Source organism: Myotis myotis, unplaced genomic scaffold (assembly GCF_014108235.1).
Source record: "Myotis myotis isolate mMyoMyo1 unplaced genomic scaffold, mMyoMyo1.p scaffold_m19_p_2, whole genome shotgun sequence".
Lineage (NCBI taxonomy): Eukaryota > Metazoa > Chordata > Mammalia > Chiroptera > Vespertilionidae > Myotis > Myotis myotis.
Window position 1 is genome coordinate 209559600 of NW_023416324.1, and position 15347 is coordinate 209574946.

A 15347-nucleotide genomic window follows, 5' to 3' on the forward strand; every position below is an offset into this window, starting at 1 on the left:
CAGACCAGCCTCATTCCTGAGCAGCAGGGCGTGGGCAGGGGTGAGGGGAAGAGAGATGGGCTCGGGGCACAGCGAGGCATCACCTGGCTACTCCAGGTCGAGGGGTTGGCACCTGAGCCGCAGAGGTGGCCTTGGGGAGACCTCCCCCTGTAGACCCTCTGATTAGCCTGCAGAGACAAGGTGCTGAAAGTCACCCCCAGGGGGAGCTGCCTGAGGGATCCTCTCATCAGGCGGGCCCCACACGGCATCTAAGGCTGGACTGGAGCAGGAGGCTCTTCTCCGTGGGTGAGAAGGCCCATCCGGGAACCAGAGGTGCCTCCCTGGGAGAGAAGCCCCATCCCAGCCCTACCCATGTCCACACCTGCGTAGGCTCTAGGGCAAACTGTGGTCTGTTCCTCATCCATCCCGCCCGGGGCGGGCAGAGGCCTCCCTGCTTCAGACCCGTGGGGAAAGCCAGCGCACCATCCCCTGAGAGGGTCCACAGGAGGCAGGAGGAGCCGTCCCCACCGAGGCCGGAAGGCCCCTCCCCTCGCCCCTGCAAAGGGCAGCAGGAGTTTCTGAACCGAATCCTTGCTTATGTTGAGCTAATGTCATTATGGCACAATATAATATTCACCAATAAGTTTAATTCCATCAGTTAGTGCCTAAGCCAGTTTGGCTCATGTGCTTTTAAAAAAGCAAGAAAGGAAGAAAAAGCCCGAGGCTCAGTGGTTGGATTCAATTCCCAGTGAGGGCACAGGCCCTGGCTTCGGGCTGGATCCCCAGCGTGGGGCATGCAGGAGGGAGCTGGTCGATGATTCTCTCTCATCATTGATGTTTCTACCTCCCTCTCCCTTCCCCTCTGAAATCAATACAAATATATTTTTTAAAAGAAAAAGAAAAAAAAGGGAGGTGGTTGAAACAGCCAGTAAAAACATGTGGGATTCAGGGAAGTTCGCTGGATTGACTCAAACTTTTTGGGACTTCTTCAGATTTCAGAGCGTGCAGCACACTCCACAAAGTGAAAGCAGGAAAGGACTTTTAGGTGAACTGTAGCCTTTTCATCCAAACCCACACAGAATTCCTCCCTCCTTGCTTATGACCTATCACACCCTCTCCCCTTCCAGGAAAAATTGAATCCAGGAGAATTACAAGAAATCCCTCCCGAGGGCTGAGGCCAAGGCACCACCCACGGGTCCCACGGTGCCCTGCCAGGCGGTCGGAGACGTCTGTGCCCGGAGGTTCTTCCTGGATGCAGAGCAATCTCACGAGACGCAATGTGGGGACCGTTCCAAGAACCGAGGAGGCTTTGTCCTCCTGCCTCTGCGGCCGTGGGGAGCGTGGGGTCAAGGGGCACTGCCCCTCACACACCCTCCAGCCAGCAACTCCACTTCAAGGCTTGTCCAGAAACCCGTGAGGTCCCCGTACGTGTGCTCTGCCAGGCAACGGTCTCTAATAGAGATAGTCAGGGTCCACCCGCACGTCCACCTACAGCATGGGAGACCCTCCACGCAGCCATGGCAGCACGGGGGGCATGAGCACACTCGTGTAAGAGTAGGATCACCGTCCTTGTTTTTCAGGAGGAAACTGAGGCACCACCTCCCCTGGTTACCGCATCTGCCTGGCCAGCCAGCGCAAAGCCGCAGGGCTAAGACTCAGGTGGGAAGTCCACCCTGCAGATGGGAGACCCCAGCCCTCCACCCTCACACAGGGCCGCCCCCCCAGCTCTGTCAGGTGGGGGCACAAGACCCACATTTCTAAAGGGACGTTTCTCACACCCACACTCAGCTGAGCCTGTGCCTTACCTGTGTGGTTTGAAAACTGGACAGAGTTCACAGCGTCGATCTCAAACCCCAAAACCTGCAAGACAGACAGAGGAGGACCAGGTATGAGAGAGCCTGGGGCTGGCAGTGACCCCCTGGCCCGGAGGAGGGGAGCCCACGCATGCTGTTGGGAAGCAGCCAGCCGGAAGGGCTGAGACACAGAGGCCACTCGCCACAGCTGGGACTCAACGCCTCCGGATCGCTCCTGGAGATCCCACTGATGGAGCTCGCAAAGAAACCCGTGAGGCCACCAACCAAGACCACACCCCCATGAGCCACATACAAGCAGTGGCAAGCGGAAGCCACCAGGGAAGCGTGAGGCCAATGCCCTGCCCAGGGTGAGGAGGGGACATGCCCACAAGCTCCACTCTGACGCAGGAGACCTGACTGACCAGGCCGGCGAATAAGGACAAGAGGCCCAGGAGCAGGAAGGCCCTCGAGGTCAGCTCCAGGCCTTCTGGCTGGCCAGCTCCACTGACTTTTCTCCTTTCCCTTCCCCGAGCTCAACGGGAGAAAAAGGATCTTTTTGTTTTTTTAATATATTTTATTGATTTTTTACAGAGAGGAAGGAAGAGGGATAGAGAGTTAGAAACATCAATGAGAGAGAAACATCGATCAGCTGCCTCCTGCACACCCACTACTGGGGATGTGCCTGCAACCAAGATACATGCCCTTCACCGGAATCGAACCTGGGACCCTTGAGTCCACAGGCTGACGCTCTATCCACTGAGCCAAACCGGTTAGGGCAACAAGGATCTTTTTGTAACACTGATCCACAAGACAAAGAAAGGGAGCAGACGAGAGATTTCAACAAACTGTGGAGTAGCTGAAACACACACTTCCCATGCCATTCTATATAATAAAAGCCTAATATGCAAAGTGTCTGGTCATTCAGTTGCCTGTTCAACCAATCAAAGAGTAATATGCTAATGATATGCTAAGGCTGCTCAACCACTCGCTATGATGTGCACTGACCACAGGGAGCAGACACTCTGACCGGCAGGTTAGCTTGCTGCTGGGGTCTGGCCCATCAGGACTGAGCAAGACAGGCCAGACATGCCCTGAAGCCCTCCCACGTCCCTCCCCAGCCACGATCGTGCACCAGTGGGGTCCCTCAGCCTGGCCTGCACCCTCTGGTGATCCAGGACCCCTTGGGGGATGTTGGAGAGCTGGTTTCAGCCCGATCCCACAGGCCAGGCCGAGGGAACCCCACTGGTGCACGAATTCATGCAGTGGGCCTCTAGTTAAATTAAAATCTCCTGGGGGCACAGGGAAGAAGTGGGCCCTTCATCTGTACACTCTCCCAGAGAGACAGGGCAGAGAGAGCAAGTGAGAGAGACCACGTAAAAAAAAACAAAAACCAGAGACTGAGAGCCCGGCCGGTGTGGCTCAGAGTTTGAGCGTTGACCTATGAACCAGGAGGTCATGGTTCGATTCCCAGTCAGGGCACATGCTCGGGTTGGGGCTCGATCCCCAGCAGAGGGTGTGCAGGAGGCAGCCAATCAATGACTTGATCTCATCATTGATGTTTCTCTCTCTCTCTCTCTCTCTCTCTCTCTCTCTCTTCCTCTCTGAATTCAATAAAAAAATATTTTTAAAAAACAGAGACTGAGAGACAGACAGTGTGAGACAGGCAGCAAGAAACAGAAAGTGTGTACGGAAGAAACGACAGAGAGGACAGAAGTGCAGGGACGTGCTGGCCCTGGGGCCTCCCTCCCCTCCATCTGCCATTCTGCTCTAGCAACCCCCCCCCCACTTCTGTGCACTGACAACCTCCAAGTCTCATCTTAACGTTCAAAACAGACAAAAGGGCCTCTGCTGCCGGCAGTCGGGAGCGGCTGCCCCGGGCGGGGACGGGGCGGCAGTGACGGGGAGCGGGTCCACGTCCTCACGGGGGTGGCGGTTACACAGGCGCATTCACTTGGTGAATTCACTGAGTGACGCGCTTAGGATATCTATTTAAACATTTTAAGCCGGTATTATCAGAACTTAAAGTGATAAAAAGTCAAGTCTTATTAAAGTAAAAAGTTAAATGGGAGCTTTGCAATTTCCTTGCCTGATTTGATGGCCTTCTGGGCACACATACAGTTTGCAGTCTTTCAAATCCTGAAGAATCAGATTGGAAGCGACACCAACCCTGACAAACCTGCCAAAAGTCCCCTCTCCAGTGCTTCTGGGTGTGGATGGTCCATCCTCGGAGCTGGCAAAGGCGAAGTCGCTGTTTCCTGCTTTGCAATGACAGCGAGCGCTAAGCCCCTGGTTGCCATCGCTCTCTCAGATGCCAGTGACACGGGCGTGTTCGCCAGGATCCCAGGCTCCTCTGAGGGCACCTGGCAAAGCCCGGTGCAGGGCTGAGCCAGACCCAGAAGGAAGTCAGCACAGAGGGCCGACCTGCGGGGTTCAGGCCTTGGGCCCTGGAAAGGACCTCCTGTTGTTCAAATCCAGGCTTTAGTTCAGACCCCCTCTGTGCTGGGCCCCGTGGAGCGGGGGCTGAGCGCTGGGACTCGCACCCAGCTCAGCCAGTGGCCACCTCTGGGCACGGCCAACAAGGAGAGAGAGGCTGGGGGAGGGAAGGGCTGTACCCCAGCAGCTCTGTCCTCTGAGCCCTGGCGGTGACATCCACACTGTGGCTTCCCATCACTCTCAACACAGCCAGCCTCCTCCCCCTTCTCCCCTGCACACCCCCTTCTCCCAGTGTTAAGTTCCAACTCCCCAACCTCTTCTCTTTTGATCCCACATCAGCTACCTAAGGCGGGTGCTGGGCTGCTGGCAGGGCCTCCCACACGATACCTGTGTTGCCCTTTTCCGTTCTCCTGATAACAACTGTCTCTATTAAACTCTCTGTGAACATAATTGCTGTGGTTTCTGTTTCTGGACTGGTGGCCCCAGCCTGCTACACCTCGTCTCCTCCAGCCCCAGGGGAGCCAGAGACAGGCTGATTCCTGGCCCAGGGGTCAGAGCAGACCACACACACACACTCACATACACACGGTGAGCTGCTGGGTGCTCCCCGGCATTCAGCTTCAGCATGGGGGGCAGATCTGAGTTCCCACCCTTGACAGCCTGCACATAAGTCACAGGACGTGGGAACAGACCAAGACGCCTGTGGGCCCTGCTGACTGACAGGACCACCGCATAAGAGAGCAGCTGACAGGACAGAGTGCTGGTCCTGTGGGTGAAAGCCAGGTGGTTTTATAGCAGAGCCGGAGCTCACACAGCTGCGGGGCTCCCGTGGGGAGCAGCGTGTCAGGGCCCCATGGCCCTGCGCACCTGTGCACAACCCCATCTGAGTGCGGGTGGAACGCGTGAATGTGACTATGTTCTGCAGCAAAAGGCAGCGTATCCACGTGAGTCTGATCTAATTACACGCGTCCTTCAGCAGCAGGGAGTTTCAGGCTGATAGGCAGAAAATGAGAGCGATCTGGGTGAGGGGACCCCACGCACGTCGCTGGCTTCGAAGACCGAGGCCACGTGATGAGCCACACAACTGTGAGTCAGTGCTATATCAGCCAGTACTGACAGCTGAGTCAGAACACGCACTTAGTGAACCGCTAAATGCAAATGCTGTGGCTATCTTACCCTCCCCCTCCCCAGTTCTGGGCTCTGGAGCTTTCCACGCCGTGGATCTCACGAGGCAGGTGCTGTGCCTCCCTCCCACCTCCCCTGCGAGTGGGTGTCGAGCAGCCAGTGGCAGAGCTGACACCACAGAAACTGGCACACACCCTCCCCACCCCAAGCCAGTTTTCTGTTGTTAATCCTCACCCGAGGATATTTTTCCAATGATTTTTAGAGAGACAGGGAGGGAGAGGGAGAGACACACAGAGAGAAACATCGATGTGAGAGAGACACGGCAATTGGTTCCCACACGGCCCCCAACTGGGGCCGGGGATTGAGCCTGCAACTGAGGCACATGCCCTTGACCAGAATCCAACCGACGACCCTTCAGTCCACAGGCTGACGCTCTATCCACTGAGCCAAACCAGCTAGGGCCAAGCCAGTTTAACAGTTGCCAGCACACAGTAAAAAGATACAAACTGTCATTTTAAGAAAAAAGAGGGGGGTGGGGGCAACTGGGGAGAGGGCAATGGGGGGAAAAGGAGACTATGTAATACTTTAAACAATAAAGAAAAAAAAATACTATGTTTGAATTTAAAAAAATAAAGATACTATGTTTGAATTTGCCGAAACCGGTTTGGCTCAGCGGATAGAGCGTCGGCCTGCGGACCGAGGGGTCCCGGGTTCGGTTCCGGTCGGGGGCGTGTGCCTGGGTTGCGGGCACATCCCCAGTGGGAGATGTGTAGGAGGCGGCTGATCGATGTTTCTCTCTCATCGATGTTTCTAGCTCTCTATCTCTCTCCCTTCCTCTCTGTAAAAAATCAATAAAAATATAAAAAATAAATAAATAAATAAATAAATAAATAAATAAATAAATTCTTGCTTTTCTCCATGACAGGTCAAGAGAAACAGAAACTTCAACCCCAAACTAAGAAAGGAAGTTAGAAATCAAGATATTAAGCAATTCTGGACTTTCTTGGAGAAACAGCAAAACCAACATCCATGTTCCAGGACTGGAGCACGTCTGGATCAGACCGGGGATTCCAGCAGGAAATGGGAGTCACACAGCACAGAGGAACGCGGCAGGTCTGTGCGGCCTGGACGGCATGAGGCAATGCCTGGAGGACGCCCAGGTCTCAAGCCCGGCGGGTCGCTCCCAGGGACTGGATGGCTGCTGCGTGGAGTGGGAGGGAGGCATGCTTTTTGGTGGCAGCTCTTGTACTGTTTGCTAAGGATGTGTCACCACGAAAACAGTTCAGACAGAAACTAAGTCTATGAACGGGCCGGGTGCCCCATTCGGTTGGTTGGAAAGTCCTCTCGTATATCAAAAAGGTTGCAGGCTCAATTCCCGGTCAGGGCACCTACCTAGGTTGCCAATTCGATCCCGGGTCGGGGCGGGTATGGGAAGCAGGCGATTGATGTTTCTCTCCCTCTCCCTCCCTTCCTCTCTCTCTAAAACCAATTTTTTTTTTTTTTTTTAAGGGTAGGATGCCATTCTTCCAGCATCTTCCAAATGCAACTCTGCTGGAGAAGGTCCCTTGTATCCTGGAGACTCTAAGGAAAAAATGTAAGATCTTCCAAGGGACTGATCAGAGACCCCCTGAAGTTCACCGTGGGGCTCAGGGGGTCCTCAAAGGTGAGAGGTGGACGTGGCTCCTTGCGGCCCTGTGGCGGTCCCTGGGGACCCAGTGGTGGCTCCAGGAGAACCTGGAGTGAGCCGCCCACAGGAACATGTGGGCTCACACGCCCAAGTTCCTGTAGCTCTGTAGCTTCTGTTGGGCTCCAGCAGCCCCCTGGGAACCCCAACCTCTGCTCCAGCTACTGTGGCCAAAGGAATCTGAACCCAGGTTTCCCCGCCGGTGCCTCTCAACACACTTGCGGCTGACCTCTCCTGCAGAGATGGGCCAGAACAGCCAGAGAATGAGGCTGATTTCTGCAGGCCCCAAACTGAGTCACCACCCCCAGCCTCCCCAGAGTGTCTTTGGGGCCCTAGCTGGTCTGGCTCAGTGGATAGAGCGTGGGCCTGTGGACTAAAGGCCCAGGTTCAATTCCAGCCAAGGATACATGCCTAGTTTCCAGATTCCCCCAACTCCCAGTAGGGGGCATACAGGAGGCAGCCAATCAATAATTCTCTCTCATCATTGATGTTTCTGTCTCTCTATCCCTATCCCTTCCTCTCTGAAATCAATAAAAATATTTAAAAAAAGAAAAAGAAGAGAAAGTGTCTTTGGGGCCTCCTGTGGTCTTGCCTTCCTGTTTCGGTGACACCACATTTAAATGGATTTTCAGCTAAGGCTAGCTCCTCTGTTGCTGGTCACATTAACATGTTCCCCTCAATATTAAAATGTACTATGGACTTGCTGCACCAGAGTGCTGAAACGAATCCAAAAGCAGGATCAAGGTTCTGTTCCCTTCTCTCTCCCCACCCCCCTTTGTTGTTGTTGTTGTTAATCCTCACCAGAGGACATTTTTTCCATTGCTTTTTCAGAAAGAGTGGAAGAGAGGGAGGGAGGAGAGAGTGAGACATCTATGTGAGAGACATCTATACATCGACTGGTTGCCTCCTGCACACACCTCTACATCACCCCTACTTGGGGTGAGGAGCAAACCTGCAACCCATGTACGTGCCCTTGACTGGGAATCAAACCCAAGACCCTTGGTCCAAGGGCCAACTAACCACTGAGCCAAAGCAGCCAGGGCCCTTCTCTTTCTTCTATAACATTTTTCTCTGCCTGTGGAAGGTGGAGCCCATGGGCCGGCCTGCCTGAGACTGTGAGAGGTGCGCTCCAGGACCTGGCAAAAAGCGGTCTGGGAACCTCAGCCCTGAAGACTCACAGGCATCCAGCGGGCACAAATCAGCACCAGGCTGACTGCCGACCAAAGAGCTCCTGGGCCGAGCTCCGGCCAGGGGGTGCCCTGGGAGCCAGGCACCCGCTGATCACCACGAGGACTGTTCTCGCGGAGAAAGGAAAGGGTGTCTAAGCTGCTCCAGCTTGATCAGTAGCCAAGGGAGCACAGTCAGTGCCTGACCGCGGTCTTCCGAGGGGCTGCCACCTATATTTCCAGCAGTTCCAACGGAAAAGACAGCGATGAGAGAAGGCATACCTGTTCTCCCTACATCCCGGTAAAGCTGTAGAAGTAACTGCTTCCAGACCTTCCCATGACTCCCGGCTCAGGAGCTTGACGCCCCTGCCGTATCGGAACGTTCTCCACCTGCCGTAAAGCTGAGTCCTTGGCGTGTGTAGCCCCTGGAACTGCTGTGCACAGCTGCACTTCCCCGTCCTCAGTTGGGCCCAAGTGAGAAACTTGATGCTTAAACCTACAAAGGTTCTGCTGGCATTACTCTGCAGGTGAGGCTGAGGAAGGCTCAGAAGGCCAGAACTCCAAGACGGGGGGCACCAAATCAGGCCCCACAGGCAGCCTCTCCAGCCCCCGCCACACCCATTTTCCAGTCTCTGAGTGGCATGAGGGCAAATCTGTGCGGCCCAGCCGGAGCCAACCCTTCTCCAGTCATTTCCAAGTTGTCTTTCTACACTCAGCTGTGGAAGAGCCTGCGTTTGGCGTCTCTAGCTGCCAGGGGTCAGTAGTAGAGGATGCCTCTGTCCTGTGGTGGCAAAGGCTGGTTCAAGCCCCATCAGTAGGCCATCCCCACCCATCTCCCTGCTTCTCCCTGCTCCAGCGGTGCTCGGGTGTGGGGGTGGGGAGCACCCCATAGCACTAACAGATCAAGCCACAAGAGCTAAGCCGAGGCCAAAACAGGCCTGCACAGGCTCTGCTCAAAGAAGCACTAAGTGGGCAAGTGCAGAAAGAGTCCAATGAACGACGATATTTCTGGAAACTGTTCTTGTCATGGGCTGAACTGTGTCCCCCAAAATCCTTATGTGGAAGCCCTGACCCTAGCATCTCAGAATGGCACATTATTTAGAGCCTAGAGCACCGAGGCATGAAATTCATGCAAGGGCCTTGGCCCTGGCCTCCTGCCCGCTGCCGCCGGGGGGCCTCTGCTGCAGCCCCCAACCGCTGTGGCTTTGTCTGGAAGGAAAATTCGTGCAAGGGTAGGCCTTCCTTTCCCTGGCTGCCAGCACTGGCTTCCTTCCAGCCGCCTGCAGGCACCCGGGGCCCGGCTGGCTTCCCTCCAGCCCTGGCTTCGTCAGGAAGAAAGTCCAGAATGGCGTCCGGTCCAATTAGCATATTACTCTTTTATTACTATAGATGGAGCCATGACAGAGGTGACTGAGGTTAAACAAAGCCACGAGGGTGGGCCCTGATCCAGCATGATTGGTAAGCTCATAAGAAAAAGAGATTAGGGCACAGGCACACAGAGGGACAATCATGTGAGGACACAGGAAGAAGGCCCCCTCCACACGCCAAGGAGAGTGGCCTTGGGAGAAACCAGCCCTTCCCACACTTTGATCTCAGACTTCCAGCCTCCAGGACTGGGAAAGAAGAGACATCTGTGCCTGAGCCCCCCAGTCTGCGGTATCTGTTACAGCCACTTGAACTAACACAGTTCTGTTTGAGTTCCAGCTGTGCAGGGAGCATGTTCTTTATTTTTTATTTATTTTTTGTTGTTGTTAATCCTCAATCAAAGATATTTTTTTTCCATTGATTTTTTTTTTAGAGAGAGTGGAAGAGAGGGAGGCAGGAAGGGAGAGAAAGAGAGAAAGAGCCCTGACGAGTTTGGCTCAGTGGCTAGAGCATAGGCCTGTGGACTGAAGGGTCCCAGGTTTGATTCCGGTCAAGGGCATGTACCTTGGTTGTGGGCACATCCCCAGTAGGGGGTGTGCAGGAGGCAGCTGATCGATGTTTCTCTCTCATCGATGTTTCTAACTCTCTATCCCCCTCCCTTCCTCTCTGTAAAAAATCAATAACATATATTTTTTTAAAAAAGAAAGAGAGAAAGAAACATCAATGTGAGAGACACACATCTTTGGTTGCCTCTTCAAGGTCACTAACCTAACGGTCCCTGCTTTCCATGACCCCCATCCTGCCATGCTCCTCCTAAGCCTCAGAAATCTTAAGGGGAGGAAGTGCAGGGCTGGGAGATACGTGCCAGCAACCCCCGCCCATGACAGGAGGAAGAAAATGACATGACCCTTGCCCCCCAGTCTACGTCCCATAAGCCCCAGAACGCGTGCCCATAAGTGAAGATGCTGGGCCCTGAGGAAACCCCGGGTTAAAAACCGCAGCTCTGTCTTTAAGAGGCACTTCTCCAGGTTGGTGGCCTGGAGGAGCAGCCTCTCTTGAATAATTTGGAAAGCATGGTTTTGGTATGGAAGTTGAAGGCATGTGCCTGGGAGTTCAAGAACAAGGGACATCACTGCAGGACCCTGGTGAGCAGAGGAAGGGAACAGTTTGCCCTGTGGAAAGACAAAGGGTGGTGGGACGGGGCAGAGGGCACAAAGAAGCCAGCAGGGAACTCACTGGACACTTTCTGCCAAGGGCGGTTCCCATGGCTCCCCGGCCAAGGCCAGGCTGGAGCTGCTGCGGCCCTTGGACAGCGAGTAGAACCTGTTCTCAAAGCCGTCCTGCTTCCACCTCCCTGGGCTGCCCCTGCTCTGCCCCAGGGACCCTGCAGCTTCGCCCCCCGCCCCCCCCAGTCCCACCCCAGTGGCCCTATGCAGACTTGCACCTACCTGCCAAGTCTCTCCACCCTATCCCCCCACAAGCTAGGAGTGAAGAGGCATTCCAGAGCAGTGACCAGGAGCGGGGACAGTGGGACACACCCAAGTTTGCAGGGTGACTACCCCACGAGTCTGCCCTCTGCTGGCCAGAACAGGAGGGATGAGGACCAGACCTGTGGAGCTGCTTACACAACAGATCTGGCTGGTCACTTTGAACTTGAACCTTTGTACCTCTCCACCTTCAAGTTTTTGCTCCACTATTTCCTATTCAGGCTTTAGGTATGGCAGCCTCAGGTCAGCCTCAAATTCTACTCGGAAGCTCTGGCGCTTCCTATGGTCTTTCTGGCCAGCCTGCACCCCTGCAGGTGGCCCTTTATGCCCTGTGGGGCCAGCCCTGGGACCTGCCATGCCTGTTCCTTTGCTCAAACATCAAGCCAAAGGCGGACAGTCCAGGAGAGTCACCACCTTGCCAAGGTGCCCAGTGCTCCTGCTTGGCCACAGGCCAGGTGCCCAGCAGCACACCTCCCTGCACCCAGGCCTCCTCCTGCCCTCCAAGGGCTGCAGTATGAAGCAGTGAATGCCCAGTGAGTCACAGGAAATGGTGAGCCCCTCAGCAAGAACGGCCCAGGGGGAAAGCCAGATGGAAAGATGGACACGTTGAAAGAGCAGCTTCTAAAGCCAAACCCTGCCGGGTCCTGAACTGGTCTGTGGGCTCTTCCTCTTCAGAGCCAGCACCTGCTGGGAGCCCTTCCCTGCCCCATCTCCCTCCAGCGACCACCTCCCGGAATGGTCAGCGGCAAGGTGGGGGCTCACAAGGGGAGAAGAGGCATCCTAGCTGGCGGGGCCTCACTAGCTGTGAGCTTCCTTCTCCTCCTCCATCCCGGCAACCTGACCCCACCGCGGGCAAGGGCAGAACACAGCGCCCGGCAGGTGAGCACTGCAAACACCTGCCCTTCCTGTCTCATCCCCTGGGGCATGGTCCGGGCCAGGGCGCGGCAGCTTCTCGCCCCCGGAGAACCCGTCTGCTGCGGTCAGGCAGCGGGAAGGGGTGGGAACCGCCGGGTGCGCGAGCCAAGCACGGAGGCTGCAGCCGAGCTCAGCGCGCCCGAGCCGGCCCACCCGCAGGAGCCCACCAGGCGCTCCTAGCCAGACGGGGACCCGCCAAGGTCACGCGGGCCGGCCGTGGCCACCCGCCTCGGTCCGCACGGCGGCTCGCGGGACACCGCGGGTTACGTAAGCGTACCTGCAGCGGGAACGTGGCCGCCCGGTTCCCCACGTAGCCGCGGACGACATGGCTCTGGATGGAGAGCACCCGGCATTCCTCCTCCATGCCGGCCTGCAGGGTTGGCGCGGGGCCGTGCGCGGCGGGCTCTCCCTGCTTGAGGGACTCGGGCTCTCCTCCGGTCCGGGTTCCGCGGCGGCCCCGCTCGGCGCAGGCGTTCGGCTCGGACGCCAGGCCGCCTGCCTGTGACCTCAGCGCGGCTGGAAACCCGCGGGTCTGGCGCTGCGCGGGGGCGGGGCTGGGGCGGGGCTGCGGACAGGCCCCGCCCCTCGGGCCCCTCAGGCCCCGCCCCTGGGACAGGAAAAAGCGGAACCGCACTCCCACCCGGCCCCCCGCCATTCCCTTTTTCCAACTCCCAGCTCCGGATCTTGGCAACCGACGTCACTCCGCGCTCCTGCCTCGTGGAGGGGGGCAACTACCCCCCCAAAATGCTGGGTTTGCCCTTTTACTAGTAATTTTACCAGGAAGGGCACCAGAGCGGCGCCCATTCATTCGAGTCATCGATTCATTCATTGACTCATTCATCCGGACCGCCAGCTCGCGCCCCGCAGCCAACCTCCGGCCCCGCGCTCCGGGCGCCCCGGGACCACCAGCGCTTCTGCCAGAAACAGCCACGCCGGCGACGCGCGGGCGCAGCTCCACGGGAGATGGCGCGGGCCCGGTGATCGCGGAGGCGGGCGGGGCTGGAAGTGACCGGACTGCCCCGCGGTACTTGCAGGGCCAGGTCCGCGCTCCAGCGGCGACAGTTCCGCCGAGCCCCCTGGAGGGCCCAGAACCGGCGTCCGATCCACACCTGGTCTCGCCTCGCAGACCCGCGAGAGGACCCGTGAGCTCCACACCCGTCCTGGAACCAAGGTCCCAGGCCCAGCTCCCCTCCCCGCCGGGGCGCACTTGCCCATGGGACTAGGAGCCGACTAGGGCAGGCATCTCCTCCACGCCATGAGACACTTGGGGACACCAAGGCGCCCACCCTCAATCCTGGCCATGTCGCAGGCTCTCAGCCTCAGGGTGTCCTGGCTCTACCACCCATGCCCTGTCTCCTCTTTCTTTCTTCTTCTTCTTCTTTTTTTATTTCTTTGCTTTTTTTTGGTCTGTCTCCTCTTTCAAAACCGGTCTTCCATGGGGTGGGGACTCAGCCTGGCCTTCCCTCTTCTGCCCTTCACCTCCCCACTGTCATCCTTGTCACAGCTTCCCACCCTCCCCCAGACCCTCTTTCAGACCATCAGACGTGGTGATTTGGGTCCCTCATGGGGACTCAAGGCAACATGTTTAGACCTCTCTAGCCTGGTAAGCAGTGACTGGCAAGGGCTGGGATGATGAGGAAGAAGGGCAGTGCCATAGCTGTTCAGGTTTTGAGGAGGAAGTTAATAATAGTTGATTAATAATAACTCATGTTTATTGAGCACTTACTATGTGCTAAACACATTTCTCACATTAACACACTGAATCCTGTTGTAACCACATAGAAACTTCATTTCTTTCATATGATCTTTTCTCCTTTTCTTTTGATTCACCCTGGCCTCATCTAGCACCCTGACTCACCTGCCTCCTCCCTTGCACATCCACTCCCTTAATATTAAGCCCTCATAACAATGAGTTTTTTTAAATTTATTTATTAAATGTATTGGGGTGATGTAGAGAGCGCCTGGGAAAGCACGTGAGCTGATTTTCGGCTGAGTCCAGTGGTGTCGGCAGAGCCACGTCCTAGAAACATACCATGCCAGAGGCAGGTATGTTGTCAGGCTGACCCTTAGCTCAGGTGGCAGGGGGTGGGTTTCATTATCCAAGTTCAGCCAGGTGCAAGAAACAGACGCAATTATCCGGGCTCAGTCAGGAGTCACAATTACAAAGAAGCCACAAGAATAAAGAATTGCAGCTTGATCCTTAACCATGATTTCACATAATTCCCTTTGTTTTAAACTCTAATAAAACTTCCTGGAATCATGCTGTATATAATAAACTCGCTGCACCAGCTCTGGGTCACTGTCCCTCCAGAGGGCAGCGTCCCACCCGGTCCTAGCTTTCCCTACTGTCTCTGTGTCTCTTTCTTCTTCTCAATCCCCCGCCACCCCTACTCAGAGACTCGGTCTGCTCTCTAGCCGTGCTGGTCGCGGTAAAGAGAGAATACTTATAGGGTGACATTGGTCAGCATGAATATACAGGTTTCAGGTGTAGGTTTCTATGTTACAAGATCTGTATATTACACTGTGTGCCCACCACCGAAAGGTTCTTTTTTAATAAATATATATTTTTATTATTTTTAGAGAGAGAGGACAGCAGTGGGAGAGAGGGAGAGAAATATTGATGTGAGAGCAAAATATCGATTGGGATCCAGCCCATAAGACCAGGAATCTCTCTCTCATCATTGATGTTTCTCTTTCTCTCCCTCTCCCTTCCTCTCTGAAATCAATAAAAATATATTAAATTTTTAAAAAAAGACCAGGAATCTAACGGGTGACCTCTGGGTGCATGGGCCAACCCTGAGCCACACCAGCCAGGGCAGGGCCATGAGGCTCTGACCCGCATCAAATAATCTTAGGCACAGAGCCTCGGGTCCCTTGGCCACAAAGACAGAGTTTCAGTCAAACTGGAGATAACAGTTAGGCCTCAGTTGTGTTTCAGCTGCAGGCCCAGAAAAGGGGGAACCAGAGGAAGCAACAACCTGGCTGACATCAGGACCAGACGCACTGATCAGCACACCGTAGCACCGACCAATCAGTGGAGGCCACAATCCTACCACAACCCGGGCTCCCCAGTCACCACCACTCATGATTTTTCCTCTACATACCGCACCCCCGGGGAGCCAGGCCTTTGAGCATTAGCTCACCTGTGTTTCTCCGGCTGGGCCACTTCCTGAAAATAAACCCTTACTTCCCTTGCTGCAAGCTCCTGTTTGTGTCTTACTGGGCTTCGATGCTCACAGGCAAGGGGACCCCTTTTGTCCTGTAACATTTCAGTTGTAAAAGGAGCGACAGACTAAACCTGACAAGCTAAGGAGGGGCCAGCATGACAGGCCCTGCAAACTCAGAGACTGAAAGTAAAATAAAGTAAAATGAAAAGAGAAACTGAAAGTAACAACACAGA

The 15347-nt window shown here is 55.4% G+C and overlaps 1 protein-coding gene across 7 annotated transcripts in view; it reads right to left on the reverse strand.

Moving 5' to 3' along the window:
* The window catches only part of PDXK (pyridoxal kinase), a 27414-nt gene extending 14939 nt beyond the window's left edge, over positions 1–12475 (reverse strand). For 5 of the 7 annotated variants that reach the window (XR_004974242.1, XR_004974240.1, XR_004974241.1 and 2 more), the window contains exons 1-2: positions 12225–12472; positions 1785–1839 (exon numbers count right to left, since the gene is read on the reverse strand). Coding sequence is in view for 3 of the 7 variants with exons in the window: in XM_036351489.1 (XP_036207382.1) it covers positions 1785–1839; positions 12225–12311 (142 nt within the window). In the remaining 4 variants the exon portion in view is untranslated. Of the gene's footprint in view, positions 1–1784; positions 1840–12224 lie in introns of all 7 variants that reach the window. The other 2 variants (XM_036351491.1, XM_036351490.1) reach the window with 2 other exon arrangements.
* Between the last annotated feature and the right edge of the window lie 2872 nt (positions 12476–15347).